The sequence below is a fragment of the Neocloeon triangulifer genome, unplaced genomic scaffold (genome assembly GCF_031216515.1).
Source record: "Neocloeon triangulifer isolate White Clay Creek 2 clone unplaced genomic scaffold, ASM3121651v1 ptg000001l, whole genome shotgun sequence".
NCBI classification, from domain to species: domain Eukaryota; kingdom Metazoa; phylum Arthropoda; class Insecta; order Ephemeroptera; family Baetidae; genus Neocloeon; species Neocloeon triangulifer.
Genome location: NW_026775544.1, coordinates 4,974,148 through 5,001,275, shown reverse-complemented (window position 1 = coordinate 5,001,275; position 27,128 = coordinate 4,974,148). Strand labels below are relative to the sequence as shown.

Here is a 27,128-nt window from a genome sequence, read left to right as displayed (position 1 = left end):
GTCGAAATATAGTTCTACATTCACATGATGTCGAAATATAGTTCTACATTCACATGATGTCGAAATATAGTTCTACATTCACATGATGTTTAAATATAGTTCTTTATTTTATACGTGATTCTTTTGTTAAAAGCTTATATGACAAAAAATTTCATTCTCACAATTTAACTTATGTATAACATAATTTATAATTTAATTATCAATTTTCCCTACATTTTTTATTTTCATTTTAGAAGATTTGAATGTTGCACAACTATAATTGATATCGCACGCTGGTTAAATTTGCTAATGTTTGATCATTTCAATATTATTTAATCATGCTCAAATTATAACAGAATAATGAATTTGACTCAACATTTTAATTTGAATTCTCCTTTTGCCCCGTAGATGCTGCTGTGAAGGTGTGGAAATGTCCGCAAATATAATATATTCATTTTTATGCTATCATAATGATTGCGGTGAAGCAAGCTTTTCTTCAGATTCTTGTGATAGTACTGTCGATTTCGTTAAAAACTAATATTGCTTTATAACATTTTCAATAGTTGTAATTTTTAGACAGATTTATCATCTTATATAGAAGTTGAGTTTTGATCCTATTCAAATATATTTTAGTGTTAGTAAAAATTGATTTAAACATATACATATTTTCTCAACGAGCACATTATAAAATTAAAATTTTTTTTTTTTCATTTGCAAATCCAGTTTTAGCAGCCATAGAATTCAATCTTACGTGGGCCGGTCTCTCATTCGCCGGAACTAATTTCCCAAATTTAATTTCGTAATTGAGACGCCTCTGGCCCTCATGACAAGAGGGTGTTATTAATAGTACGTCCGACATCTGTGGGCTGACGTATTAAGAGGAGGCCTCGAAGGAAGGTGTTTTGGACAGGTGCTGCGACGTCTCTCTCGCGGCATTATTGATTGAAAGCAGCACTTCTTCTCTTATTCTTCATTACGGCAAAAAGTGTTTTCCCGTTCGTGAGAGAGAAGATTTTTTTTCCCAATCGAATCAATCTTCATAAATCATCAAGTGCGCGCACAAATTGCCGCGGCAAAGGAATTCTTTACTCGAAAGTAATTAGCCCCGAAAAGAAGCCATTTTAATTAAATTAATCTTGCGAGTCGCACCGGCGACGGGTAATTGAGCAATTTGGCGCGCAAATTGCCGATTCGCCGATAACGAAAAAGGCAATTTGCCAAGTACGGACTTTTTAATTCCTCGTGTGCGCTCAAATCTCCCCGATTTATCTCCGCAAAGAGAAATTGAGACGTCTCGCGAGAAATTCACCCGGACGCCAAAAATAACGCTTCAGATATTTTTTTTTAATTTAATAGTGTGGAGAATTATTAATTAGGTGCATTTTTCTCTCTTAAAATATATCAATAAAATTAAGACGTTGTTGGATCGGAGGCGTGCAGCAATTCGCCCGCCGCCGGCCAAAAAATAACCAAAAAGGGCGCTCGTTTTGCTTTTCAATTAGCCGCGACGGAGAGCGTCTCTTTTTTCCTTTCTTATATTTTTTTTTCTAGATATACCTGCGCAAACATAATTACACGTCTCTGTTCGACCGACCGACCGAGAGCCGCACCTCGTCCAAAATTATACAATAGTGTTTATACCCTCATATGCTCGACGCAGCAGACGATCAAGAAAAAACGGACCCTGTGTTTTTATTTCTCTCCTCCGCCGGGAAAACTCAAATTGATAAAAATTAGTAAATTAGGATAAGTAGATTATAATAATTATATTATGCTCGTCATAAAAAGTGAACTATTTAAGTAAGTAAAATGTGAATCTTAAAATTTTCAGACAAAATTTCAAAATATAATAATAGTTAATTTTTCACTTTAAAAATATGAATATGATATTTAAAAAAAGTAAAATTTAGCTGCAGAGCGCATAATAAAACATATTTATAGATCGCAGAGGAAGCGTTTTTTATTTGCTTTTTTCCACAAATCTCGCAAATGAAATTTTCTTGATTAATATCTCTCTTGATCTTCCCTTTTTTACTTTTCTTAAATGAGACTGACGAGATACTCAACTTATACGCAAAAAGATGCTTAATTTAGAAGGAAATCTGATTATGCTTTTTTTGTATTCATTTCATAAAATTGTTCTTCTTTTTATTTATTTTTATTATTGGAATACGAAGCCCAAGATTTAAAAATAAGTTAACCAGATTTCACACGATCTTTTATTTAAAACGTAAGCTATTTTCTTATTCTTGATATTTAAAATCTTTTAATCAACATAAACAAAATTAATTCAACTTATTATAAATTTCTTTTGGTTTAGAAGAATGAGCTAAATCATGATGTAAAAATCGGCCAAAATTTATCTCCGTTATATTAATAATGTGAAATTCGAAAAATTGCTGATAGACATCAATTAGAAATCTTGGTGCAAACGCATACAATTCTTTATAAAAATTTCCCAGAATACTTTTAGGGCGTACTAGAGCGCACCGTATGAAACTGCTCGCACCATTTGTATAAGTGTTGATGTGCCTGAAAACTGTTTCCAAATGCAAAGGTACAGGTTTTGGAATTTTTTACCACCGAACTTGTTCGAATGAAAATGTAAATTTTTTAAAGGCAACGCTGACAAAGCAATTCATTGAGAAATATTTATGTTATCTTTCTCTCTTATTTTAAATTTTTATTTTGTCATTAATTTGGATGAGTTCATGTATGGGGCAAAGTTGCCCTCAGTTTGAACCCAATAAACAAACTTCTGAAAATAAATCAGTTAAATTTTTAGAATTTTTTGCCTGATTTCTAAATATTTCCTTCATTTGTACTCCTGCAGCTAAATTTCAATTCCAATGCAGGATAAAAACTGTTCCACCTCTGGTCAATTGTTTTGCACAAGCAAGAGAGAGAGGCGGCGGGGGAAGAGATCGAGCGGTTCCGTTTGTGAGTCGGCGGCCGGTCTGTTCTCTGGTCGTTGTTGGACGGGGCGCATGATAATGTTATTATCTCGTGAACAAGCCATCATCAGCAGAATAAACATCAAATTATTTTATTTATACCTGCTTGGGCAACAGCTTTTTTACTGCCGCTCCTCTCGCCTGCAAGAATAAGAGTCATTTTCCTCAACAAATTCTTTGGCACTGTAAAGCAGGAAACGCCGATTTTCCTCACAGCAACTTTCTTCTTTCTGCGAGGTTATTTTTTAATAAAACACTCCTTTTAATCATTAAATTATGAAATTTATAATGGGAAAAAGATCCTTTTCCCACACTTTTGGAAAGCAATTTTGAATGAAGAGCAGCAGGTGCGGGCGGATGACTCGAGATTGAATGAGTTGGAAAACGGAAGCTTTTCATTAGATTTCTGTACTCATTTATCGCGGGCCAATTTGGCCGCCAGAGGGGGTAATTGGAATGAGGCGCCCCCCGCTGCGGGGCTCCCGCTCGGACCACCGACGGAAGAAATCCACCCGCACCGCGCGACGAAACCCAAATTGAAGCAATTCAATCGAGTCTCACCCATTTTTTTTTCTTCAAAACATCATCAATCATATTTTTAATACGAAAAAGCAAAATAAAAAAAATCAAATTGCAGGTTGCTGCCGTGCGAGTGTAATTTGCGTGCGAGCGATTGAAAAACTCTCTGCTCGTTTCGCGTGTGTGCACGTGATTATTATAAAACAATAAGAGAAGCGAGAGGCTTAATAATTTTATACTCTTTTTCTCCTCTCTCGTGCCCGCAGCCAAATTCTGGAGCAAAAAAATAATGAAACTTTTCTCTTTGCACGACCAAGAAAAGGATCCGGCGCGGTACGAGAGTGTAATTAATGGAGCCATAACTTATGTTTTCCGAAGAAAAATAATATAAAGTAAAAGGGAAGTCGAGGGAAACAATATTTAATTTAATGTCTCAATAAGAAACGAGCGCAGGCGAACCGAAAATAATATATGGCTCGCGCGTTCTTTGAGCTTTAACTGCTTTTTGAGTGGGAAATAATTACATAATATGACCCAGAATTTATTTCTCTGCTCTATCTTACCTTTTTTTAATGGCGTCAAATAAAAAAAATCTAAATGTCTCAGAAATAATGACATTTTGAGAGATAAATATATCAAATGGGTACATAAAGCACGTCATTAGTAATTTTTGTGCAGAAGAATTGAAAAAGTGAATGATAATCTTTTTTCTAAATAAGATTTACTTTCTTTGTTATATTTTTTAATTATAATTATACCTCCTCTTATAATTGCAAAAGATTCCTTGTAGTTTTATTTTAAAAACAGAGTTGCAATTATATTAAACAAAACTTTATATTGGAAAAGCTGCGCAATTTCAATTATTTCGACACCATAATTACCCTTCTTAAAGTCTTTATTCGGAGCTTATTGAAAGGCAGGCAATTTATGTGAGCGCGGTGAATATTTGAGCGTAATTAAAATTGCTTTGAAACAAAAGCGCCGCGCAATTAAACAAACGAGCATTCCGCGATCTTATCGCGGGACGAACCGGGAGAAAAGAAAACGATAATCGCGGCCAATCGGAATGTTAAGTATTCTTATCTGGGACCCGCGCGAGATGCTGATAAAAATCGCACGGCGATTCTTCGCGGCGCCAATAAGCCAACTGCTGCACAAGAGTTGAAATTGATACGTCTTTCTATATATTATGTGAAAAGTGCGTGTTGAGTTTTTTAATCTCTTCGCGGCGGCGAGAAGAAAGGCCGCAATTTTTCCGCGTGCGTTTTGCGTTATTTTCCTCCTCATTAGCGCAGCTGAAAAGGAAGCCGAACTTTTGGTTAGGGATGGCGTGATTTTCGGCAATTTGCACCCACTGCGTTTAGCTCGCGAGAAACACAAGGCACATTTCTGGGAATTGATATGTTAAAAAAGAAGTGCGGCTAATAAGGAGAACACACGCCTTTGGTGTCGTTTGTTAAAAAAGAGCCGCGAAAACTTGACAACTTAATAATCTGCGAAAATAACAAATTTGTGAATTTTAATTGCCTACTAATATATCTAGGAGAGTGTAAATTCCATCTCGGTGGAAACATCAAACACCGGCCTTTTCAACCAAAATATAATTTATAAATATGGTTTTTAATAAATGGTTATTTTTGTTAATAATTCAATGTCATGAAATCGTTATTAAATTTTTTGCTAAATTAAGTTTCAGAGTTGATAAACACTTATTATGAAAATCTACCAACTGCTCCAATATCTTTCATTTTCAAAGTATGTATACAAAATTAAAAATGATCTAGATTTGTAAATTTTTCACTTTTTTTACACAAAATTGACTAAATGCAATAATTGATGTAATTATTATGTTTAATGTGATTTTAAGATAATTTTCCTCTCTTTGATAATGTAAATTGATAAATTTTTTAATATTATTTATGATGTACCTGGGCAGTAATTGCCTTCTGATACAATCAATAGACTTTTTGCAACCAAATTTAATTTTATTTATTTTATTTAGTTTTTATGTTTTTTCTGATGTACTACCAAAGGTTGAAGTTGTATTGAATCAAACTGGCCGTCAAAATATAATTGTTTTCCTAATTTACTTATTTGAAAACATAATTATTTGAAAGACCTAATACAATTAGTAATTACCTTTTTCAACAGGCATTTCATAGTTTCTTTATATTTATTTTTAAAATTATAGCACATTAAATTGAAAGTTTATTGAAAACTTCTATGGACGTGAATTTTCTTACAAGGAAGTAAATTATTGAAGATTGCATTCGCACAAATTACCAAATCGGCCGGCATCTGTGTGACTGTGAGATATGGCCGCAATCGTCATGGCCGTCGTGCAGAAAATGAAATTGCGCACCGATCGACAATGCTCACCCATCAGGAAATATAAATCCTTCCTCGTTTGCCAAGCCAAAAAGTGGTGAAAATATGATTGTTTACGAAAGCCATAAATCAAATTGACGTGTACGAGAATATTAAATAGAGCAGCACGCTGCACCGCTAGTAAAATTTTAACCAAATGCGAACACACGGTCTATATATTCATGCATGAAAGTATAAAACGTAATGTGCGTTATATAAAATCGCCACCAGCAATTTAATTCAGAGCCATCAATCTCTGGGTCTATTATGTGAAATTTACGCAGCGTCATTCCGTTGTTAAATATTTAATGAAAAGCGTTTCGATCGTTGCGGTGCTACCGGCTCATGGGAATGCTGCACACTTTTAATTAGAGTAATTATCCAATTTAATTGCGCGCGAGTCAATTAAAGCTGCATAATTTTCACCGGCGAACAATCAAAGCAGAGAACGCGTGCTGCGATACAAATATTAAAATTTACTTTATCTCTTTCATTATCTGAGGTGTTGTAGAGTAAAATTTCTAGATAAAACTTAATATTATCATAATTATTATTAAGGATTGTGGGAACTTCAATAGAAGGAAATACGATTTTGTGATTTTTCTTCTTCTCATTTTTATATGTACGTTTAATAGTTATATAGAGCACAGTTTAATTACACGGTAATAATAATATAATAATTATTATTAGCAGAGAGCTGGCGGTTAAAGAGACAGACGCTATTTACACGAAAATGTTCAATTGACGCTCCTAAATGTACACAACAAAATTTATTTCCATAAAAGACCTTCTCTAGTAATAAATTTTTATTCTTGAATTCAAAGTAAGTTTTTTTTCATAATTATTATAATAGAATTGTGATCGAAACAACAATTGAAGGTTCACATTTTGAATAAAAAAAATTGCTACTGGAGAAGCCCTCAATTAAAAAAAAAAAAAAATAAAACAGTGACTTCTGATTTTTGATATTATTTAGTATTTTTTTTTTTTTTTTTTTTTGAAAAAAAAAATTAACAATTTCTTATTTACTTTTTCAACAATTAAACTTTGTTAACATGCTTGTCCAAGGAGCGTCCGAAACTTTCTGACGATTCGTCCTCGTGTTCCATTTGAAGACGCAAAATTCGTGTCTTTTTTCACTTCAAATCACTGACTTGTTTGCCGCTGCTGATATGTGCGCGATTATTGGTCGGTCTTTCTTTATTTTGTCCGGTGGAGGGGGCGTTCGAGCAGGGGAGGGGATTATCACGAGAGAGGGGCGCCACCACCGCCTCGCGCCAGCAGAGACTCAATGCTGAAGGGGTTGGGGCGGTGTGATGGGGGCAGAGGGGGCGACGGCGGTTCGTCGTCGGTGACAACAACGTCCTCGTCGTCCAGATCGGAACTCATCTCGCCGACGACGTCGATTTCCTCCCCTCTGATGCTCGAAGAGCCGCAGCTGGAGGGTGAACGCGTGTCCCCGCTGCCCTGCGTCGACCCTGAGCCCCCAACCCTCCCCATCCGCCGCCTCTGCTGCGCCTCCCAGTCAGCGCGCAACGCCTCCAGATCCACCTGGATGCCCTTCAGGGCCAATTTTTTCTGCTGCTTTTCCAAGGACTTGCGGATTTTCTTCTCTCGCCGGTCGCGCTCCTTCCTGACCAGTTCTTCAGGAGGGATGGGCTCGCCGCTGCAGGTCTGCGGGTGAGCGTTGTGCGCCGGCCGACCTGGGCCTTTCTTTGTGTGCTCCTTCTTGCGCCACTTGGCTCGACGGTTCTGGAACCAAACCTGAGAACAAAGCAAACAATTTTTGTTTATTTACATTTGGGAACAATAGATTAATGATTTTAAATAAAATTTGTACAATTTAGCTATTTTAGCGCTCTACATTTTGTTTGTTTAAGAAACAAAGTATTTAAGAATGTTTAAAAGAAGCATTAAAAGTTAACCCTTTGTGCACTTTTTTAAATGGATGCAACCTGCTCAGCACCATTGCTCACCACGTTGCATAGTTTTTTTTTGGTTTCTTATTTTTTAAATTACAAAATTCAAAGTTGTGTGGTAAAATCATCAAGAAATGTTAATTCTCAAAGCAAAGTCAAATAATAAGTTAAAACAATACTACACTAAATTAATTAGCAACTTAAAGTTTTAAAATCTCTAAAAAAAAAAAACACTATTTTTTGCTCAATATAATTCTTTAAATTGGTGCACTTTATTTATTTATTTATGTTAAGCTTACTATATATTATATCATTTGTTATGTACATAATTTTTTATTAATATAAAACAAAATTCTTTAAACAGTACATAACTAATTTATTTTTAAAATATTAAACATTTTATCAGTTTTTAATTTATACATAGTATTTTATTAACGATATTTAAGAAAAATAGGGAATGTTATCCTATTTTTCAATACAGAAAATAAGTCTGATGAAATTAACAAATGTTAAAAATATATTTAAGAATTATAAAAGATAAAAGTAATGGATGAATTCTGTCAACACCATCATCAATCTGATCTTGGTTGATATATTTCTTAATTTGTATGAATACTTATAAATGCAACTTCAATTAAAAATATGTAAAAAGATATTGGATCAAATATTTACCATCAAATCGTTATTTAATTTTAAAATAGAATTCCAGTATAATTATTTTTTGTTCATTTTTAATGGTTTTTAACATTACAACTATTAAAATATTTATCTATTCATAATTTTTGTTAGAACCTAATTTATTGCAAATTAACAAATGCTATGCGCCGTTCTGAAAGACATTAATCATTATTCACGGAACACTCTGGCCAATTTCAATTCCAAGTCGCGCAAACGATTATAGTTTTTGGAGCCGGGCCGAAACATTTAATTATCGTGGCGCGGCTGACGCAAATTGTTAAACATGCAGACGCTCTCGCGGATTAATTTATTGGTTCGCGAAACTGCACGAATTGAGACGTCCGTCGTGGTAATTTGTATTCGGACTCACGTTTTTGCTTTTTCATATATAAACATGCATTAGTAGAGAGAAAGAGAGAGAGACCGTGCGTTATATTTGAATATCCAGCAGAGAATGAGCAATTTGCGTTGGCAATAAATCAAAAAAAGGAGCCGACGGAAATTGGCGGTCGCGAAAATATATAAAATTCGGAGCCGCGGGGCGAGTGCACCGATAAATCAGCCTCGCTCTCGAACTCTCAAATTGAGACATTTTATTAAAAGAGCAGCAGCGAATTCAATCAGAGCGAAAATTTCTCGCGCGTCGCCCGCAGCTCTCAAGAGAGGGAATTTTCGAACACGAAATTATACCCACTGAAGAGCAAGAAAAAAAAATAAAAAAAGGTTTGGGAGAAGAAAATAACGCCGAGGTAATAACAGGCTGCCCGCTGATGCCGTATCTCTACTTTTTGTACCCTCTGCTCTCGGTATTACAAGTTAATAATAATATCGTCTCTGGTGTGTGTGCGGGGAAATATCTTCTTCTACCTGCTGCTTCTGCGTGCATGTGAGATGTCTCTATCTATTTTCAATAAACCGACGAGCAGACAGACCCTCGTCGGGCCTAATTGGCCCCCGAAAAAACAATTTGGAAAACAAATCACGCGAAAGAAAAAAATATACTGAAGATCAACCCTTCTTTTTTTTAAGAATTCTCGGGGGCATTCAATGTTGTTGTAAAACAAATTATTATACGACTGCTTTATTAATTTTTATTGCTCGATTTTTCTCATCCTTTTCTTCTCAATAAATAAATAAATATAAACACGGCTATCTCTCTACACACTATGTAATGATGTGAAGCGTCGTTTAAATTGATGGATCGCTCTCGCTCCTCCATTCCGAAACAATTATAAAGGAAAAATTTCGACTGAACCAGACCATAAATCTGCGGCAAGAGATAAAATAAAAACTATGGCCAGCACGTCAAACTCGATTATACACCAATGAAGATAAAAAAAAGAGTTCCTTCTCTCTCTCAATTATGTGCCGTAATTAGAGGCACAGTTAATGTGTTGCTGCCACCATAATTCATGTGTAGCTTATGCCGAATCGGGCCTGATGTATCAATTATGGCCGGTATTTAGTTTGTGTATTCAAATTATACACTACTAAAAATTCGGAACAAAATTGATTGTGGTAAAAAAAATTATGATAACGGTCGCGTTTACATTTTTATGGGTAAATAATAATGCTGTTATTAGCGTGAGTGTTAATTTGACAAAATAACGATCAAAATTTATCTATCAAAATAAAATGCTTGACAGATTTATAAAAATTAACAATGTGCTAGAATAAGACGGTAAATTTTAGTTAAGAGTTTTCACAATTTAAATACAGAAAAGTAACTGTTAATTCAGTTTTCTTACAAAATTTTAGCTGTTTAGGCACAATTAAAAATTGATAAATTTGAAAAATTAAGAAAATAAAATGTCTTAATTCTAATGTTCTATATTAAGTTTGTTCGTTATAAGAATTAATAACGTGTGTAACACGGCGAAAAAATCTTAATTTTTCGGGTGAAAACGAAGGGCAGTTTTACTATTTTCCTCACGTTTCACGAGTTTTACTTACAATTAGCAAAATCGATAAAAAGTGCGCATTATTATGAAACTGCACTGTGACATGCACAGCTGCAGTTTCACACAATGATGCATCCCGCATTTCCTTGCTGGTTTTTGCTCCATTAAGGAGGTTCTTTTCCGGCAATATGTGGGGAAAATTTGCATTTTGGTTGCACGCCAACGGCTGGAAAACTAGTGTGCGGTGAATTTTATTTCTTCCTCTGCACTTCCTTCAATTTAAATAATATGAAAATGCTACAATTATTATAATAGAGGTTAGGACGAAGCATAATTCAATCAGAAATAAGCTGATGAAAAAAATTATGCCGAACGCCGTGTGATAGATTAAAAGATAGAATAAAAGCCTAAACTTAGAATCATACAAAACTAATTATTATTATGTTATTGCTCCTTATCAGTGAATAAGAATATCTGTAATAATAGCACCAATATATGTATGTGTAAATCAAAAATATATCATTTGATTTGTATGTGTATGAATGTGACCCTTTTTATCTGAAATAATATTATGTAGTTAATTAAATAATTAGATTTAAAAATATTGAGCCCAACAAAAACAATGTACAGAAAATAAATGTTCTTAATGATAAATAATGATGCAGATTGGAGATGAGATTTTCATTACTTTACATTATTTAACGGGGTATTAGCATAATTAAGAATCAAACGTGAGAGGTGAAAAGGAGATTATCAAAAACATAAAATACACGCCAACTCGCAAACAATAAAGTCTAAAGAAGCGAATTGCCACACAGAGCAGGACAGAGAGAGATATTCCAATTAAGGAAAGTTGAATGGATGTGTGTGTGTGTGTGTGTGTGTGTGTGTTTGCGGCGCGCGAGAGAGAAAAGTTAATTGAGTTGTTTCGTTTTGCGGCCGTAAATTGAGTTGTCGTCGGCGAGATTTTAATTTGGGGGCGCGAATAAGAGATTATTGCTGGCCTCTGCATAACATCGAATTGGAGCAAATTGAATCGCGTGTGAGTCGGTCGGCGGCCGTGCTGATGGAAAATAATAAAGCTAATTAATTGAAAGGCACAACGGTGGCGGCTCGTTTTCAATAGATGCAAATTTGATCACGCGAAATTCGCGTTTCGTGTTTCGTTGCTGGCCACTTTTGGATATCGCGCGCGCCAGCCAACGGCCAAATTGGCTTGTGACATGCGAGAGAGAAAAACACTGCGAGCAAAAAGAACCCCCGATCGCTGAGAACACCACCAGCTTCAAATCGTTGGTTAGAGGATTATAGTTGTTAAAAGATTTGAGACTAAAGTTTTTGCAATAATGTGGTATTTTTCATCTCAACTTTGAAAAAAGTCCCAGGAAAAGTCTTTTTGGGCAGACAATCTTTTCAACAAGTCAAGTCGGGTATTTTAGTTTTATTAACTTCTATAGAAGCTAAGTAAAATTTAGGTTCTTTCGTTATAAAATTGATGAAGGCATTGATTTTTCATATAACAAAATTCACTTAGGAAAGAGTCAATTTGTCCCTCTCGACTTTTTATTTTGTTGACTTTGATTTAAACTTACAAAATGAGCTCTCTGGGATTTACTTTATGTTGATTTGTCAAATATCTCACAACGTTCGCAAAATATTTGTGAGAAATTTAAATTCAGACGAGGAAAATTTAAATTGGTTTTAATTCTACATTATATCATTATTTCTATCTGCTATCAAATTATTGTGTTCCACAAATAATCCTGCACAAACTCTAAAGTGATTTAAAAAAAAAAAATAAATAAATAAATTTTCTCATTGTAATAAATTTAAATTATCTTCTAATTTGCTATAATACTGGTGCCGTTTTGTCCATCAATTCCTTTTTTTCAAATAAATTATTTTCAACAATTTAATGTAAACAATGCACTGTTACAATGTGGACAAAAAAAAATACTTTTAGTTATTTTGAAAACCATGTTCAAATATTTTGCCCCCATGAGGTGATTAAAATCCTCAACCAAAAAGAAATTAAGTTGTTGGAAAGCTGCAAGCAAGGTCTGAATAGAGCCGTCAAGCCACGCATTTGCACCTGTCAAAAATCTGCTGCCGCTTTATTAGAACGAAAATTGTATTAGCGCACACTTCTTCAACCCCTTTTCTGCTTTTTCCGCTCGACCTGGGAATTAATCACATTTTTCGTGAAGACAGTTGCGAGCAATTAGAGAAAAATTTATTACTATTTTGTACAAAATTCGTGTTACTTAATAAACAACAAAGAAAAGGGTAAGAATTTCACACTCGACGAGCCAGGTGGTTAATAACTTTTCGCCGCATCCCTTTGTGTCTAAATCTAAAAATCTTCAGGTGGGCAAAACTTTTATGTATTCATTTTCGTGGAATGAAGTGGAAATAAAACGGGCGGTGTTGTGTGTGATGCGGAGAAATAAGTGACAGCAGCTTATTATTTGTGGAAATTTACGAGCGCGTTGTTGTAATTTTAATTCATTGCGCCGAGGAGGAAATAATACACAAAGCTCGGCGTTTCCATCTCACTCACTCGGCTCAGTCGCGCGGTTAATCAAAATTTATAGCAATCGTAAATTAGCGTTTTCGCTGCTCTTTATTGCCCGTCGGCCGCATGAGAGCGCGCGAGGCACGAAACCAACCTTTTATACATCTTAATTTAGAAAATTGTTATTGCCAAGCGCGACTCACCCGACAGCGATAGAAAGATTTTTGTTCCTTATTGATATCCAAGGAGGCTCTAGCAATTTTCTCATAAGGGATGTGGTTTACTTTTTATGTCCTCGAACCCCAAAATTTTATTTATTTATTTTTTTTTTTGTAAGGTAAAGCAGTATTATGAGACCAAAACGACTAAAGAAATGTAAATTGTAAAATAGTGAGCCAAGAATTTTGAGCCAATTTTTTTAAATTATGGAAAAACAAATATATATGCATGGTAATAAAATTTAAAACTAAAAAAATCTAATTTTAAATTGCCTATAAATTAAAATGACTCACAGCAACTCTGGATTCCTTGAGGTCGAGTCTCATGGCGAGGGCCTCGCGCATGAAGACGTCAGGGTAGTGGCTGGCCTGGAAGGCCCTTTCGAGTTCCTCCAGTTGCCAGCTGTTGAAGTTGGTGCGCGAGCGGCGTCTCTTTCCGCCGCTGCTGCCATTGTCGTCGTCGTCGGCCGAAACGTCATCTCCTCCTCCTCCACCTGCAAAAACACGATTCAAAATTTCAATTTCGGTGGCACTATTTTTCTTGTTATCTCCCAAACGAGAATTGAGGCGTTTCGCGTGCCACGGTAAATTTTCTAATCAAAAGTCGCACGCGAAACAACAAATTGTTTTCTCTCGAAATACAACACAGTACCGCATAGAAGGAAAGGGCTGATGCAAGGGTGTAATTACGCACAACGGCACCCCTGACCGAAAATTGTTTCTTGCTGCACGCGAATTTGCCTGCCAACGCCGGCTGATTGATTCTTAACTCCAATGACGTGTGTGCGCCTGACTGTTTTATTAAAGGGTTGTTTTCACGGGCTGCTGCTTATTTTTGAAATTCTTCAGAAGAATTTTCAAAACATTAAAATCCCCAGTTATTATGTTGCAATTTAAAACTATTGCTCTTTTTAACAGCATGAAAATTCTTGCAATAAATGATTTTTATTAATTTAAGCAGGCTTAATAATTATATTTGATCATTCCAATAATTCCAAATTAAAATCCGGCAGATAATTATTATCATTTGAACAATTATTGACCTCTAAATCACACTTATCCTATTTATACTAATTTGCAATTATGTATGATAAAATCATAACAAAGTTAATCAACAATTTTTTTTACTTTATTGTTATATATTTTATTTTTTTCTTCTAAAAATTTTGAAAAGCAAGAAAGGGTAAAGAGATCTCAATATTAATAATGTTATAAAAAAGTTTCAAAAATAACATTTTGTTAACTTCTATTTCTATATAAAATTTTTTTATTCTTTTTGTTAATATTAATCACATCCGGGTTTCTGCTTAATCTGCCGTTTTGCTGGCAAAAAGCAGCGTGAAATTTCGCTTTCCAATTAGCACCACTTGTCGTCAACTTTGTTAAGCTGCGACACGTGATTTGGAAATCACTGACAATGGGACGACTGGGTAGGCTGTCAACATTTAACGCCTCCAGCTGCGTCGCTAACAATCGCCGATTCTTCTGCCTTTTTTAGAATTTTTTTTTAAATGATGAACATTATTTATCACACCCTGACGATTATTTATAAAATTCAAAAGATTCTTTGGATTCATTGCAAATCATTAAAAAATTCTTCATTTTTTATTTAAATAAAAACTTTTGGATCATAAAAATAATCATCTTGAGTATAATAAAAATGTGTAATAAGTTAATTTTCCAAGTATTAATTTATTGATCTGGTCAATGAGTGATTTCATAATGTTTATATTTTGTAGGACAGTTAAATGTCACTTGACCTATGTTCAAACATTAAATTAGGAACGTGGCATGAGCACGCGATTAATCCATTAAACAAAATTGTGCCATTTTATCTTTTTGAACTTTTCTTGTTTGCAGCCGCGGGGCGCAAATGAGCAAGAAACAAAATCGCGGCCGATTAATATTTAGAGCGGGGGTGAGCGGGCGAGGAAGGGGCGATAGTTACGTGGTTGTTTAATGTCTTTATTGTTTCCGATCAAGCAAACGGCCAAAAGTCAGGCGATCGACCGGCCAAAAGGCGCCGCCGGCCAAAATAATTACGCCCTCAATCCAACTATTGAAATTTATGGAGTGCAGCTGTGAACAGGAACCACATAATATGCAAATTGGAATCCAACCCCCATGCATCATTCAATATACCCGTGAAGCAAAATATTATTTTCAAATCTCCTTATAGCATCAAATTTTCAAATTTAATAATTATAAAAAAATATAAGTTTTAATGCAATATAAAATTGTTTCCTAATTCAAAGATTTCATCACATCAAAAAATGCCTGGATTACAATTGGGAAAATATGTTTATACAAATAAAAATCTATTTTTTCTTGATTTTAATATAATAGTTATTTTAAATTTTATTTCAATTAATTATTATCATGTACAATGCAATTAAAAAAAAAAAATTATAAATTTTAGATTTTATTTATTTTTACATAAAAATTCCTTATTTGAATCTAAAGCTTCTAATTTGTCAAAAAATTCTAATTTATAGTTTATTACAGTTAATTTAATTTTTTTTTTAAATAGTAACTTTCTTGTAAAAACTCTATATTCTTAACGTAAACATATTAACAGATAATACATATTTTTGCATGTTGTCATTACATTGTCTCGTAATTGACGTAATATTCCTAATAATTTTTAATTAAAAAGGAGCCTGAATAAATAAAATAACTAAAATAAGATGCTATGTGGTGAGAAATGCACCCAATATCATCTGGCCGAGTGCAACAACCGAGTGCTTAGCATTAACGATTATTCTAAAAATAAGTGAAAAACTTTGAAAATCCTGTCGCGCAAACTGATAAAATAAATTGTGAATCTTAATTTTAACCTTCTAAGATGTAAGTTGAAAGTTGTACTCAATTGAGTTTTCAATAAAGACCATATATAACTAAAATAAGATATAACAAAATTTTGCTTAGATCGGATTGAGCGCTGACTTTACACACCATTGGTATAAATTTCATAGGTTGAGATAAAAGTGTCCATAACTCAAATCCAGACTTTTAAATGTTTATCCATTTCGCTTCTGCTGCGACGCGTCGCGTATTCAGGTGGCAAAAAGAAGCACGGAGCAGCAAAAGTTATGGCCGAGGACGTGCGGAAACTGGTTTCTTCTCCAATCCTTTTTACTTTTAAATTACATACAAATCAAGAACAAACTTGTTTATGTGGCGATTTTTTACATAATGTCTTCATTTGGAAAATATAATGCGTCATTGTAAGAGAAAGAATATTCCACATATACGGGCGGAAAAGGGGGAAAATAAACCACCGCCCAGTTTAAGGTGTAATTTTGATTGTCGGCGCGGGGGCAAAAGTGCTTATTAGCAGTTTTTTTTTATATTTTTCTCGCACACCGGGGGATTACACACGTGATACTTTTCCTTTCTTATCGGACCACTTTTATCGGACAAACAATTTGCCTCTTATCATCGCGCGGCGCACAGAGAGAGCAAATTATTGTTTACGGCCAAAATTTATGTGCGTGAAGAAACTTCTTATTTTTTGGCATTTGGCTTGAATAAAAAGAGAACTTCTCGGCACGAGAAGAAACAATAAAAGTAATAATGGAGAGAAGGAAATATATTGAAATGGCCAAGGCAAGGAGCTTATCGAGATGAAGGAGAAATGATTTTTATGTGTGTTTGTGTTATTTTTTTTTCTATATTCCTCCATACCAAAAAGAACATAAAAAACACCTGCGCGTGCTGATGGGAAAATGCTTTTTGGTAAAGATCAGATGCTTCGTGATGTCGAAAGGAAAACAAAATTTGCGTTTATATTTGAATTTTGACTTGCAAGGCACGATAAAAAATTCGGCGTATTTGCATATTTTGTGCGGCACGAAAACAGCAACGGCAAAGGAAGGAAAATAAATAAAAAAATTACGCCATTATTTCTATTATGTTATACAACAGGAAAAATGAATTCAGATTTTTTGTTCTTGAGATAAAATTAGATGGCATTGGGAATGAAAAATTAATCTCAATGGGGAATGGAAGCAATTTATATAATTCAAGGTTTTTTGTAAAAATTCCCTTATGTACAAAAGAGGGAAATTAAAATTTATAATATAAAAATCTGGCGATTCTGTTTCATGTAAGGCCTTTGGTTTATCATCAGAAGAATGGACTTTTTGCAAGTTATGTAAAAATATAAAACATTGACAAATTAAACCTTCAGCAAAAGATGCTGACATTTTCCTACTATTTAAAAAAATTTCGCTGGAAGAATAATGAAATTTTATAGAGAAATTCTTGGCCATTTTTCTTAAACAGGCAGACTCGATTTTGAGAAATAATAAATAAAATAAAAGTTTTGAATGTTTCGTCAGACAATTTAGATTTTTACAAAACATTTCCCATGATTAGGTAAATTGTTAATAAACAACTGCTAGGTGAAGATGATTTCATTTTTCAAGCATATTTTGCTATTTATAAATTTTAAAAGATTTCTGGAAAAATAATTGCTTAAGAAGGTCCTTAAGAAATTTGAAATTTATCAAATTACCTCAGACTGATTTCAAAGAGATGGGAGTATTTTGAAAAACAAAACAGGTACACAAAAATTCGCAAATAAAATAGCTGTGGTTCATCACAAATTTAAATTTTCATATTCACTAAAAAATATACATTAATTAGTGCTTTCAGAAAGATTTCAAAAAAACTGTGTTACATCCGTTTTTAAATTTCTAAATTGAAGGGAAAAAATTAACTATCCGAACCTGCTCTTATTTTATTACCGTTTGTCTCAAATTACGAAGTCGATTAGCGCCATGAAAGGAGCCGTGCGTGGAATTCAACAAAGGCCGCGGTGCAGATGAGATCCGCGCCGACGGGCTTTCTTTCCTTTTGACTCGATGGTTGGCGAAAGGAAGGGTCTTTGAGGAGGAAGCAAATTGAGTCATTTTCGTGTTAAGCCGTGGTCTCTCCGCAGATACCCATCTGGCCGCGCGCGGCAAATTTAATTGCCCTCTCTTGCCGCATGTGAGTGTACACCTAGCTATTAAACAACAAGTTTCCACCTCAAATTATCGTCGTCGTCATCATCTCTCTAAACACACCAAGGGACGAAAAAGGAGGAATTTGATTATGGTGAGCGTCGTCGCCGCCTAAATCGCTGCTTTGAGGGAATTTAAATGAAAATCAGAAAGCGCGCGGCTCTCCGAGGAGGATGGCAGGTGGTGCTGCGAGAGGGCCCCGGGCTCCCGCGGGGCCCATCAACCCCCTCCCCTTTGGCCGACACAGCTAAAAAGGGCATCGATCGCGCCGCGGCGAGAAGAAAGGGTTGAGAGATGAAACAACCTACTGACTCTCATATAAACACGTGGTGCTCTGGGCCAATTTGGGTAACTTCTGGAAAAATTTTACCACTGAATTTATTATTATTGAATCCTGAATTACAATTTTCTTTTGCACTCAATTTAGAGGTATCTTTCGGTCTTTGAAGTTCAATTATATGAAAAAACAATATTTATATTTACTAATCAATATGTCAGAAATATTTCAAGATAAATATAACAAGGCATTATTTTAATTATTGCATCCTTATTGAATGATTATTTATCAATTATATTAATGCAGCTTTATAGCTTCTTTGGTTAATCAAAATATAAAGAAGTGTCGTCAATTATTTAATCAATGCTTTTCACAAGTTTAAACAATTTATAAAAAAAGATCACTTACACAATTTAAATTATAATTATATAATAATATATCATCTAAGAGTAAATTTTTGAAATTTCCTTGCTCAGTTTGAGAATTCTATTCGACAATGCAAAAATCAGCAAAAATGAAACTGGAATTTACTTACATCTGAACAACAATTTGAAATTACGAAACCCAACTTGTTAATTGGTATAAGTTTGTTGTATTGAAAAAATTAAAAGATAAAATTTCAAAATACATACTTAAAAAGAGCTTCTATATAAATTATAAATAATAACAAATATGAGATAAAATTTAGTTTTAGCGAGATATCAATGAATTTTTGAACAATTGTGAAACCAAAATTATTTAAATGTTCTACAAATTTTCAAGAATTTCTGATAAAATAACAGGAAATTGAAAGAACAAACAAAATATTTCATATTTACAGATTTAAAGATAAGCTTGAGGCAGGAATTTTTGCTGCTTAAATTTATATGCTTTCGGGGGAGAGAGATTTGAAATGAATTTGGATCAATTTCCAGCGGTGTTTTATGCGGCAAATTTAATTTCATCTGATTCGAAATTGCCGTCGTAAATTTTCCATTTGCACGCAGTCCGAGTGAGCAGAGAGAGAGAACAAAATAATAAAATCGGCCGCGTGAAAATGGAAAATTTTACGACGATTTTACGAGACGATTTGGCGGGTTTGGCTAACGAGCGGCACGTCCTCGTTGTAATCCCCGAGGTTGGAAATTGTGAGGTTTGGCCGCAACCGCATCCCAAGCACAAAAACAAATACAAACACACAAATCGATCTCCGGCTAATTTCATTTAAATCTTTTTCTCTCTCGTTTGGAACGTGCTGCGCCTTTCGAACCGCGTGTGCGTATCTAAAAAACAGAATTTGAGCAATCAAGTCATTATTTAGCCGGACGCTCGCGCGCGTTCGTTTCAATGATTCGAAACAATTTGGGTCTGTGATTACGCATGTGATGGAAAAATTGTATCACAATGGATAAAAACAATCAAGGAGTGGAACGGAGCTGAGGTTTTCTTTTTATTTCAAATATTTTTTGTTCAATCCGCAGAGGGACGGAAAAAATAAAGCGTCCTCTAATCTGCAAGAGTTTTGAAGCAGAGACGTAAAAGCTCCTAGGGGGGGAAATATTCCCGGTGGAAATGTTAGAAAAATATGAAAAGATTTTGTCGTTTTTCTTCTACATATATGGTGAATTTATTTGACTTGTAAGTTTGTAAAAATAAAGAAAATATATTGAATTTTAAAAGGTAAGAAAAAATTCTTAATTCCGAATGAAAAGTGAATCATGAAAATTACTCAACAATATCAACATGAATAAATAGAATTTAATTTTTTTATGGATTTCAAATTTACAAAAGACAAGTTGAACTTTTTAGTGATTTTTCATCGAGTAAAATTATCTAAAAAAAATTAAATAATTTAATATAATTTCAATTTTAAGTTAATTATTCTTATCCTGAATTTAAAATTTCAAAAGGGCGAATCATATTTTATCGTTGATACTGAGTTTGTCATCTGCAATTGATTATAAAATAACAGCGATGCTTCATATTAAATGATCTATAATTATTGGTAAATTGGTACATGTGCAACGAAAATTAGAATGGATTGATTTTTCCTATTTCTCAGGGATATAAAATTTTACAAAAGTTTACATGCTTTTTATTCTTTAAAACAAATTACTCAATTTTCTACCACTGTTTTTCAGCATTGAGCTTCAGCAGGTTATGTTTAGGCAAAAACTATACACAGAAGGACTTTTCAGCTGCCCAAATTTTGACCGCTTTTTACATTTGAGTGTTTTCTTATAATAAAACCTCAATTAATTTGACAGAATTTTTAGCTTGTTCTCCACGCGTCAGTTTCATATTAATTATTAATTTAAATTGATTCGGAAAACTTTCTTCCTATCAGTTATTTGACGCAGAAGTAATTAAAAAAGCAAACTCGCAAAGCAGGTTTGGAGTTTTTAAACAAATTTAACTAACGATTTGTCAACGACATGAATATTAATAAACACGCACACCAAAAAATATTTCAGTCTCCATCTCGGCGTGGTATGTTATTATTGTTATTTATTTTTTTGCCAACACCCGTTACGGCGTTTTAATTAAAATACACGAGAGGGACTTGGTGGAGCGAGTTGCTGCGCGTGTAATAATTGAAAAGCGAAAATCATTTCTCGTCGGCCGCTGATTTTCGCCCGAGGCGCAGAGTTTAAATGGAGTTGTGCTTTAATTTCTTCATTTCTTGCTCGCTCGCAAATTAATTGGCTGCTGCATGTGAAGGAAAGAGAGCAAACAACCCTTTGATTTATGTCTCGTGTGTCGCCCAATAAAATCTGAATAATCGTCCCATTTGCGGTCACGCGAATAATTATACAATCGCGTCACTTTCTGCTCTCGTCGAGAACAAGAAGAAGGAAAACGCGGAGAGAATTAATATTGTTTTCGTTTTACAAGAGCGGGAGGTTGTCTTTGACGAGTGCTAACGAGGCCGACAACTACATAACACAACCAGAGAGATGTTGTAAAACTTTTATTGCCTCCGCCACGCAATGGACTCTCTCAGACTCTATAATCGTCAGTCTGTAATAATAATTGTTACTTGACTGGAAAATTGATATCAAAATTATCATTGCGAGTTCAAATGCTTCATTTGTCTTTAATGACATCTTACCTTATCTGAATATTTAAAACTTCAATGTTTTAATCTCTCCACAAAATGAAACTTTTTAGGTGATTTTGGAGCTTACAAATCGGTGCAATTTTAACTTGTAAACATGATTTTTAATAGCCATTATTTTCAACTATTAATAACTCCTTAAACTAGAATATTCTAATCAATCCTATGCAAACATAGGAGCCACTTTTGGCAGTATTGAGATAACAATCAGCACCACTGTTAAAAAGTTTATATTTGACAATATCAATGAAGTATGGAAATACCTAAACGTCGTATTAATTTTATTCAATTTTTGCTAAAATTACAGGATTTACAGGTAAAGTAATAAAAATTTCTTTATTGAAAATCACAATTAAAAATAAATTAAAAAAATTTCATTTTTCAAATTAAATGTAAAATTTAATATTTGAATTAACTTAAAAATATTTTGCTAAAATTTTATCATATTCTCACGCGTTTTAGCTAATTTGAATCTTGTTACATTCTGGCGGCTTTCCTTTTTTATTGCACCCCTTTCTCATTAAATCTCCAAACTGATTATAAATTTTCCTCGGCGGCCACTCTCGATTGTGAGTCCAAACGAGCCAAGGCATTATAAAAATTTGATCTTTATTGTTAACGCGATTTTTTTCACTTTTTTATGTAGTTTTATTGCCTTTTACGACCGAGGAATAAAAAGAGCGCGCGCGCGTGTTTGACACTCCATAAAAATATAAAACGACGGGCGCGCGCAGATTTCCAATTTTCAGCATTTTGAAAAAAAAAATAGAAAAGCACATTCATTCGGGTAATTACTCTTACTTCGCGTCAGCTGCTTTTAATTGCTCGCGCTTTTTTTTATTTTCATCGAAAGCAATTTGTTTCTATATGCTCATTTATTTTTCCCAACTTTCCACTATGGCTCTTTTTGCTTCGTATAATTAACGCCGAGCGCTTTTTAATTTTTATTATCTCTCTCTGCATGCGGAGATTTTATCTCCGCTGTTTGTGTGTGAAAAGCTTATATACGCCGACGAGACTTTTGATATATTTTATTTCCAGCTAATTGCAAAGTGACGATCAAATTTCACGCTTCGACACTTTTCCGCCCAAAACGCGCGCTCGCTCTCACAAAAAATAAAAATAAAACTCATCACGGCGGCAAGAGCAGTCTCTGTGTGTGGCAATGGACGCGAAATGACACAAAAAATAACTCATTCAATTATGAATGAAAAACGCCCCACGTGTGCTGTCGCTCAAACTTTTCATGAAAAACGATTAACCTCCGTTTCAATATCGGACACTTCGATTAAATAAAAAAATTTACGCCAATTCAAATTCACAAAACATTTAAATTTTAAATTTCTTTGATAAAATTAATAATAGTTTTAATAGCGATTATAGAGCGATAATTTTATTTACAAATAAAAATTAATTAATTTTGAAATCAAATTGATAGAAATAAGTGCAGAATAAATAGATTTTTTCATAAAATTGGATCAATCTTTATATAAAAATAAGTTTTTGCTTTTAATATAAATATTTTCAAATTTTGCAGTACAAAATATCGTCCATTTGACATTTACATAACTAATCATAATCAGCATTTCTAAATATATTTGGGGCTCTTGCAGAGTTTACGAGAGAAAATAATTATTAAGAGATGATTGTAGCTATTATTTTTACATTTAAAAATATAATTTATACAGTATTAAAATATTTCTTTGATAATCATAAACAGCGGGAATTCCACAAAATAAAATTGAAAAAAATTAAAAATTATTTTTTATGGTTTTTTTAATTTATTGATTGTATAATTAACGAAGTAATAAAGATTGAAATTAAAAATTGAGATTGCAAAGTAGGAAAAGAAAAAGACAATACTTTATTTAATTATTATTATTTTTTATCAAAAAAGGTCAAAAAGTATTATTTTAAATTTCTGAACATTTTAAGTTTTTGAACCAATTTTTAAATCGATTTGTTCCTCTAATTAGAATAAGATTCAATACATTATCTTCCAAAAATTTCGTTTAAATTTGATGTCCCGTAAAGTTTTGTTTGAAAATGCTCTTGTAGCGTCGAAATATTTCCCTATCTGTAGAAGGGATGAGGGAAAATTGCCCGCGGATGAATTTATTCGGCCCAATATAATAAAGGGGACAGCATTTTTATTACGGGGTGGAAGGGGACGTCGTTGGGAAGATAAAATAAATTGGCGGTCGCGGCTGCGTTCTGTGTGGCGCGAATAAAATATTACTTTGTGATTGGAATCGATGTGACTTTTTATTGGGCATAAAAATATTATTTCAGCGCGTTATCAGTAAAGCGGAGCCAATTTGATTTTATTCTATAGGACTTACTTCATCTTTTCGGCATAATGAAATTTAGATTAGAACCGAGAGAGCTTCATGGTGGAGCTGGAAGGGCCCTTTCAATTAATTTCGCCGCTCGGCTGCCGAGTGCAGAGAAGACAGGAAATTAAAACGAGAGCGTCGGAAATTAGCTCTCTAATAGTTAATAAGGAGGTGTGTTTTTTATTCGTCCGTCTAATTTGAATTTCTTCCAATTCGCGCCTGTTTGGAAATTAAAACGCCGCCCACTCTCCAACGAGTTTTTTATTTTTATTTTTTTATTTGTCGAAAGGCAGCCACCGTGACTTGCCTTTTCATAAACCTTATTTGCACCTCGTCGCTCGTGATTAAAAACTAAAAAAAATTATGCTGCACTGCTCTCGTTAATGAGGCCGCTCTCTGGAATGAATTTCTATATTTAATTAAGAGCAAAAATGGATTTTCTCGTCAGTTGCTTGGATTTCCATTTTGGCAGGAAGAGGCACCGCCGAAAACAATTGGAAATTAAAAGAAATCGCTTTTTTATTGTAGAAATGTTTCAACAAATTTGTTCAAATTGCGTAATTACTTTTTGTAATTTAAAACGCATCAAAGCTCATCAAGAGTCTTCACACAAAATAAAATCAAGTTAACAATAAGAAGCATTTTTATTATTGAATCATTAAAAAAATTCATTCAACACAATTAGGTTTTTCAGAAAAAAAATCAATTTAATCACATTTAAAACTTAATTATTGGCAAAGATTGCCTCTGTGAAATGTCAATAAATACTCTTCCTATAACTATATTTGAAGACTTTCTTTTAGAATTAAATTTTGTTAAGAAACAATCATCAACTTGATTAAAATTTAAATCGTGCTTTTAAAATTAAAATTATTCATTATGATTTGTGTTTGTTATTATTTATAAAAACAATCACGTTGATATATTTCTTTGTTTTAATTATTTGCAGAAGAAAGCAATGAAGAAAAAATGTGGTAAAAATTAAAACAATTAACGAAACGGGCTCTTGATCGAGGACTGTTGTTATACCTGCGAGTAAAATAATAATGCCTTCAACGGAAAACGCATTAAAACAGAGAGCAATTAATTTTTTCCATTATTGCTGCCAAGTGTGGCGTAATGACCGACAATGAGTGCAAAGACGAGAGCTATAGAGATTTCGCTAAGTGCACCAATAAATCTCGCGCGAGAAGGAATTTCGAATTAATTGAAGACAAAATAAGCCGCGGTGGAGCCAACAGGATAAAATAATACATTTATTATGAGTAATGGTGCAGAGATAACACGGTACGAAACCTTAATATAATAGGAAATTATTTCACGCACCGGCGACGTATCCAATAATAAAACACCTTATCAGCCGGTGCTCTGCTTAACGACTCAATTTATTCCTCCCTCGCAACACATGCACGTGAGAGAGGCTAATCGGCGTTAAACTCACATTTATATATAAACTCGATCCGCTCTCCCAGTGACAAACGTTTTGAAAGTTGTCACCACCCGCGCTTTCACAATAAAAATGAAGTGTATTTATGAAATGAAAAAATAAATATTATTATCAAACCGTTACTTTTTACAACTTCCTCTTTTAATTCATCTTGTGTGGGCTGCAATTAAATTCATTTCACCATTAGTGTGTGCACCAATAATGGCTTATTTTTATATATTCTCTTTCTCATAATTATTTCGCGCACCGCAATTACACTGCAATAATAATTTCATTTGCAGCCTTTGAGATTAATTAAAAATGGCGCTTCTCAATTAGAAGACGCGGAAACCTCCCATCAAAGTCAAACCATTTTTGTTTTAATAATCATTCTTTATTCTCCAGCGTGCTACTGCGAAAAGAATCGCCAAGGGTAATGAGCGCGGCGAGGAATGCAAATCAGCTCTGGATAAAAAATTAAAAGGAACTTGTATAGAGAAGAAGCGCCGCGGGACGCCACAGTCTCCTGCTGAGCCCTTGTTTTTTTCTTTATGCTGATTTGCCACTTGGCGCCCATTAGATCTGATTCGTCTCGACAAATTGTATGAACAACGAGGCCATTTTTATAACGCTTGCATGCCAATTTATTAGGCCGGCGAGAGCAGGGACTAGAATGAACCGAACGGTGCGCAGGAGAGCCGATGACTGCCGAGAAGGGAGAGATAAAAATATTCGCACAGATAATTTTACAATGTAAATAACTAATAATATAAGAAAATTAACTATTTATGTGCAGAATATTTAAAAAATTCAAGGACAAATTTTATAATTGATTTAATTTTTATAATATTAATTAAGCTTCTAAAAATAATATTTTTGTATGTATGTAATTAAATTTTTGATTGATTTTACAATATTATCAATAGAAAAGAAAAGTTTGTGTCAAATTTTAAAAATATTATAAAAATCACAGTCCACAGAATATTTAATTATTACGATACTTAATGAAAATGTAATGTACATGTACATGTTTTGCGTAACTTCCCAAACATTTCATTAAATTATTTCATAGACTTAAACTACTTCTTGGTGGAAAAATATAGCTAATATTTTTTAAGTAAAATTGCATTGTAGAGAAATTTCTTCAATCAGCAGTTCATCATTCTAATGAGATTAAAATATATATGTTGCATTTGAGTCTCAAATAAGCATAAATATTATGTATATTTTAAGTGTAATTTATTTTAAAAATCACTTTATAACATTGTGAAAATTATTCCTTGTTAAATTCATTCGACGTGATTTTGAAAAATAGCTCTTTTTTAACAACAAATGTTCAAAAATTGAACGAACCGTGTTGACTTTTTTGAGGTTCAAGGTGCGGCTGGTGCCTGATGGGGTCGATCGGGGGCCTGTGGGGCACGTGGGGGCGGTGGTGCTGTTGCTGCTGCACGTGTTGGAGGCGGCGGGCGTCGTGGGCGGCCGCAGCCGCCGCAGCGGCGGCCAGTGAGGCCGCGGCGACGGCGGCGCCGTGCTGCAGCAGCGGCATCGAAAACGGAAAGCGTTTGGCGCCGAAAGGTCCGAAGGCGCCGAACGTGGCGGGAAAAAGCGCCACTGGGCGCGAAAAGTGGTGCGGCGCCGCCGTGTGGGGGGCCCATCGCGTCGGGGGCGCCGACGGGGCGCCGACTTGCGGCGGCGCCGGCGCGTCGAGCACCATATGGATCACTCGGAGGCAGCGTCGGCGCCGCGCGCGCGGCGTCGCATCTCGGGCTCAACTGGCGCGGCAGCCGAGCGGCCTCCCCGCCGCCGCCATGGCGCCGGCCACGCCCCCCGGCCCCGATTGGTTGGCGGCGGGGCCGCCTCCGAGTGGAAGCTGTGCTTTTTAGCGCGCGGCGTCGACGTCGGCGCCGGATTTTTATTTTTCTCTCCCTTG

The 27,128-nt window shown here is 34.5% G+C and overlaps 1 protein-coding gene across 1 annotated transcript; it reads right to left on the bottom strand.

Annotated features, from left to right (window-relative positions):
- Window positions 1–6,778: 6,778 nt before the first annotated feature.
- Window positions 6,779–26,959, bottom strand: LOC132193774 (homeobox protein unc-4-like). The gene is made up of 3 exons (XM_059614651.1): window positions 26,549–26,959; window positions 13,345–13,544; window positions 6,779–7,583 (listed from the first exon to the last, which is right to left on the bottom strand). The coding sequence occupies exons 1-3, from the start codon at window positions 26,910–26,912 to the stop codon at window positions 7,065–7,067; spliced, it is 1,083 nt and encodes a 360-aa protein (XP_059470634.1). The 5' UTR covers window positions 26,913–26,959; the 3' UTR covers window positions 6,779–7,064.
- Between the last annotated feature and the right edge of the window lie 169 nt (window positions 26,960–27,128).